The sequence below is a fragment of the Gorilla gorilla genome, chromosome 14, assembly GCF_029281585.2.
Source record: "Gorilla gorilla gorilla isolate KB3781 chromosome 14, NHGRI_mGorGor1-v2.1_pri, whole genome shotgun sequence".
In the NCBI taxonomy this organism is placed as follows: domain Eukaryota; kingdom Metazoa; phylum Chordata; class Mammalia; order Primates; family Hominidae; genus Gorilla; species Gorilla gorilla.
The window spans coordinates 64,670,077-64,674,797 of NC_073238.2; the positions used below are offsets into that span (position 1 = coordinate 64,670,077).

General features: G+C 40.2%; 1 protein-coding gene across 1 annotated transcript; it reads left to right on the forward strand.

Moving 5' to 3' along the window:
- The first annotated feature begins 272 nt into the window (after window positions 1-272).
- On the forward strand, window positions 273-1,392 carry LOC101146826 (hsc70-interacting protein). Its single transcript, XM_019039543.3, is given in 2 exon segments — window positions 273-970; window positions 972-1,392. Coding segments are annotated over 2 exon segments (1,095 nt in total). The 5' UTR covers window positions 273-281; the 3' UTR covers window positions 1,378-1,392.
- The last annotated feature ends 3,329 nt before the right edge of the window (window positions 1,393-4,721 follow it).

Here is a 4,721-nt window from a genome sequence, read left to right on the forward strand (position 1 = left end):
TCTGGATCTGTAGTGAGCTCTTAGTACATGTGTGTTGAATGACAGTATCACCAAAGGATAGGTTATTTACAGTCCTTTGTACATTATATTGTTAGAATGAATGCATATTGATACTAGACTAGGCAACCTCAGGTTGAATATTTCAGAAAACTGGATTGAGAAACTTGGCTTGAAAAGTTGATAGCATAGGCAGCCGCCCCCTTCTGCGCTGTCACGCCGAGCCAGCGCCTGGGCCTGGAACCGGGCCGCAGCCCCCCGGCTTCGTCCACCATCTCCCTACCATGGACCCCCGCAAAGTGAACGAGCTTCGGGCCTTTGTGAAAATGTGTAAGAAGGATCCGAGGATTCTGCACACCGAGGAAATGCGCTTCCTGAGGGAGTGGGAGGAGAGCATGGGAGGTACTGCTACTCAGAAAGCTAAATCAGAAGAAAATACCAAGGAAGAAAAACCTGATAGTAAGGTGGAGGAAGACTTAAAGGCAGACGAACCATCAAGTGAGGAAAGTGATCTAGAAATTGATAAAGAAGGTGTGATTGAACCAGACACTGATGCTCCTCAAGAAATGGGAGATGAAAATGCGGAGATAACAGAGGAGATGATGGATCAGGCAAATGATAAAAAAGTGGCTGCTATTGAAGCCCTAAATGATGGTGAACTCCAGAAAGCCATTGACTTATTCACAGATGCCATCAAGCTGAATCCTCGCTTGGCCATTTTGTATGCCAAGAGGGCCAGTGTCTTCGTCAAATTACAGAAGCCAAATGCAGCCATCCGAGACTGTGACAGAGCCATTGAAATAAATCCTGATTCAGCTCAGCCTTACAAGAGGCGGGGGAAAGCACACAGACTTCTAGGCCACTGGGAAGAAGCAGCCCATGATCTTGCCCTTGCCTGTAAATTGGATTATGATGAAGATGCTAGTGCAATGCTGAAAGAAGTTCAACCTAGGGCACAGAAAATTGCAGAACATCAGAAAGTATGAGCAAAAACGTGAAGAGTGAGAGATCAAAGAAAGAATAGAACGAGTTAAGAAGGCTCGAAAAGAGCATGAGAGAGCCCAGAGGGAGGAAGAAGCCAGATGACAGTCGGGAGCTCAGTATGGCTCTTTTCCAGGTGGCTTTCCTGGGGGAATGCCTGGTAATTTTCCTGGAGGAATAGCTGGAATGGGAGGGGGCATACCTGGAATGGCCGGAATGCCTGGACTCAATGAAATTCTTAGTGATCCAGAGGTTCTTGCAGCCATGCAGGATCCAGAAGTTATGGTGGCCTTCCAGGATGTGGCTCAGAACCCAGCAAATATGTCAAAGTACCAGAGCAACCCAAAGGTTATGAATCTCATCAGTAAATTGTCAGCCAAATTTGGAGGTCAAGCATAACGCCCTTCTGATAAATAAAGCCCTTGCTGAAGGAAAAGCAACCTAGATCACATTATGGATGTCGCAATAATACAAACCAATGTACCTCTGACCTTCTCATCAAGAGAGCTGGGGTGCTTTGAAGATAATCCCTACCCCTCTCCCCCAAATGCAGCTGAAGCATTTTACAGTGGTTTGCCATTAGGGTATTCATTCAGATAATGTTTTCCTACTAGGAATTACAAACTTTAAACACTTTTTAAATCTTCAAAATATTTAAAACAAATTTAAAGGGTCTGTTAATTCTTATATTTTTCTTTACTAATCATTTTGGATTTTTTTCTTTGAATTATTGGGCAGGGAAGATACTTATGTGTGGAAGATTATTGCTCTAATTTGAGTGAAATAAAAGTTATTAGTGCGAGGCAAACATAACTCATTTGAGGATTAAAAAAAAAAAAGAAAAGTTGATAGCATAGATTCTGAAGTTTTCTCTTTTGATTCCACTTCTTCATCCGAGGACATATATTTCAAAAAGTATTTCAGTAAGCGATGTGATTCCAGGACATTGTCCATGAGATATAGAGGACATTGTACTTCATCTAAATAAAACTGGGCCTAATTTTAGGCAGAAGGATGTGCGTAGTGTTATTTTATTACCTTTTCAACAACTTTCTGTCTTAGTAATCAATCATTTTCAATGAAGACAGTTTTTTCACCACCATATTTGAAGACTATTATTAATTTACCAGCTGCCATATGGTAAGGGGTCTGTCCTCAGCCTACCTTTGGTAGTTTGAACTAGTTATACTTTGTTCATCATTTTCTGACATCTCCAGCTGCTTACTAGACTTCTCTGTTTTGATTTTCCATTGTCACCTCCTATGTAACATGTCAAATAGGGAAATCATCGCTTTTACCTATAAACCACATCTTCCTTTAAGGCCATACCTTTTCTTTTAATGTTACCATTTATTTTCCAGTTCCCCAGGTGAAAAACTTTGATGTTTCCTTGTTCTCAACCCCTTCCCTGGTCCAATCAATCAAAATAGTATCTATACTTCCTTTGTGATGCCTATGATAACCATTCTTTTCTTCCTTTCTGTTTCTATTACCAAGACCCTGGATTAGACCACGCATGAATGACATAGCTTCTTGAATCATCCTATTAGCGTTTTCTCCTCTTTTACCCCCTATTAATGAGTAGGAACATTTTAGTTAGAATTATTCAAATATCAGTGCCAAGTCCACACCCTTAATCAGAGTTGCTAGGGCCCTTCATGACTTGCTAACTGATGATCACTGTAACTCAACTCTTGTACCCTTAAAACTGTTTGCTGTGGTCATATAGAAAAATGCAATTTTCCAATCTAGCCATGTTCTGTTTGACTTCCAGATTATTTGTATTGTGGTAGAATACACATAACATAAAATTGACCATTTTAACCATTTTGAAGTGCACAGTTCAGTGGCACTAAGTATATTCCCATTGTTCTGCAACCATCACCATCATCCATCTCAAGAAATGTTTCATCTTCCTAAACAGAAACTCTGTACCCATTAAACACTAATTACCCATTTCCCCTTCTCCCAGCTTCTGGCAGCCACTATTCTACTTTCTATCTCTATGAATTTAACTACTCAAAGTACCTCATATAAGTGGAAGTATACAATATAGGTCCTTTTGTGGCTGGCTTGTTTCACTTTGCATAATGTCCTCAAAGTTCATCTATGTTGTAGCATGTGTCAGAATTTCCTTCCTTTTTAAGGCTGAATAATATTCCATTATATGTCTATGCCACATTTTGTTTATTCATTCGTCCACTGAGAGACATTTGGGTTGCAGTTTCTTCTCTTTAAGTGTATTCTGCTAATTAAAAACAGGTTACTCTTCCTGCCACTTCTTTCAGTCATGTTACTTTGCTGCTCAGAAGCCTTCAATGAGTTCCTTTTTACAGATAGGGTAAGTCGCAGCATGCACAGCATAACACTCAAGGCTCTTGCCTCTCTGGGCCCTGACCTATGTATAAAACCTTTTTGTTAATTATTAGTCTTCAACATTTATTCATGAAACATAGTTTTTGAGTGTCTGGTATGTGTTGGGCCTTGGGGTAAGTGCAGAGTAAACCAAATAGATATTGTCCCTTACCCTATGGAACTGACTTTGGAGTTAAGTGATTCCTTCGCTCAAGCCAGAAGGCTCTCCTTTTTACCTTGGAAGCTGGCTACTTCACCCAACATGAATATACCAAAGACCATTTGGTAAATGACCAGCTCACCAAAGCTAATTCTGCAAAAATCACTTGACCAAATAATGATTTTGCTGAAAAATTCAGGTTTATATTTTTTACTTTGTCCCTGTCGTCACTGCTGTTCTCCTCCTGAGCATGCATTGGCCAACTGCTGTTTAATATGAACTTTGCCTGTTTTTCACATTCCAGACTCTGAGAATTTTTAGAATGGTCAACATTTTCTATGGGATTGTCAAGTGTTTTCCATTTGTTTGTTTATTTTTTAAAGCACTGTTTTTTGTCTTAATTACTTTTGCCCCTGTCCCTATTGCTTCTGCTTCTGCACCTTCCTGTGCCCTGGTGCAATGGCTATGAGAAATTGCTCTAAACCCTGTGTAAAGTATTTGCCAGATGATTGCTCAGTGAATTGTTCATTCATTGAGTTAGTCAGTAAGAAGATGATCATTTGGCAAATTAGTTTCCAAACATTTTAAAATTTCTTCTCTCCCTTGTAGGAAATCAAAGGGAAGCATTTTCTACTATTTTTTTCAGGTCTAGCCTCTCTGTTTGAACCATAATATCTTTTTTTGAGATGGAGTCTTGCTTTGTTGCCCAGCTGGAGTGCAGTCACACGATCTGGGCTCATTACAGCTTCTGCCTCCCACGTTTAAGCGATTGCAGCGCCTCAGCCTCCCAATAAGCTGGGATTACAGGCATGTGCCCCCACACCCAACTAGTTTTTGTATTTTTAGTAGAAACGGGGTTTTATCATGTTGGCCAGGCTGGTCTGGAATTCCTGACCTCAAGTGATCCACCCGCCTTGGCCTCCCAAAATGCTGGGATTACAGGCATGAGCCACTGTGCCCAGCCAAACCATAATCTGTTTTAATAGCTCTGTTGATTTGTTTTTGGGAGTAGCCTTCTTGTGAGTAGGCTTCTTGGGAGTAGCCTTCTTACATCTTGTGCTCAGAATCAGTAGTTGCTTGGTTAATCTAAAGAAGCTGGTTAAGGTGTAGAATCATAAAAACAATATAGACACATCTTTTAAAATAAAACTCCAATGTGCATTCTATTAACCAATCCTTTAGGATCAAGACATTTTCTTCCAAAATGGGTCCACTAATTATTCATATC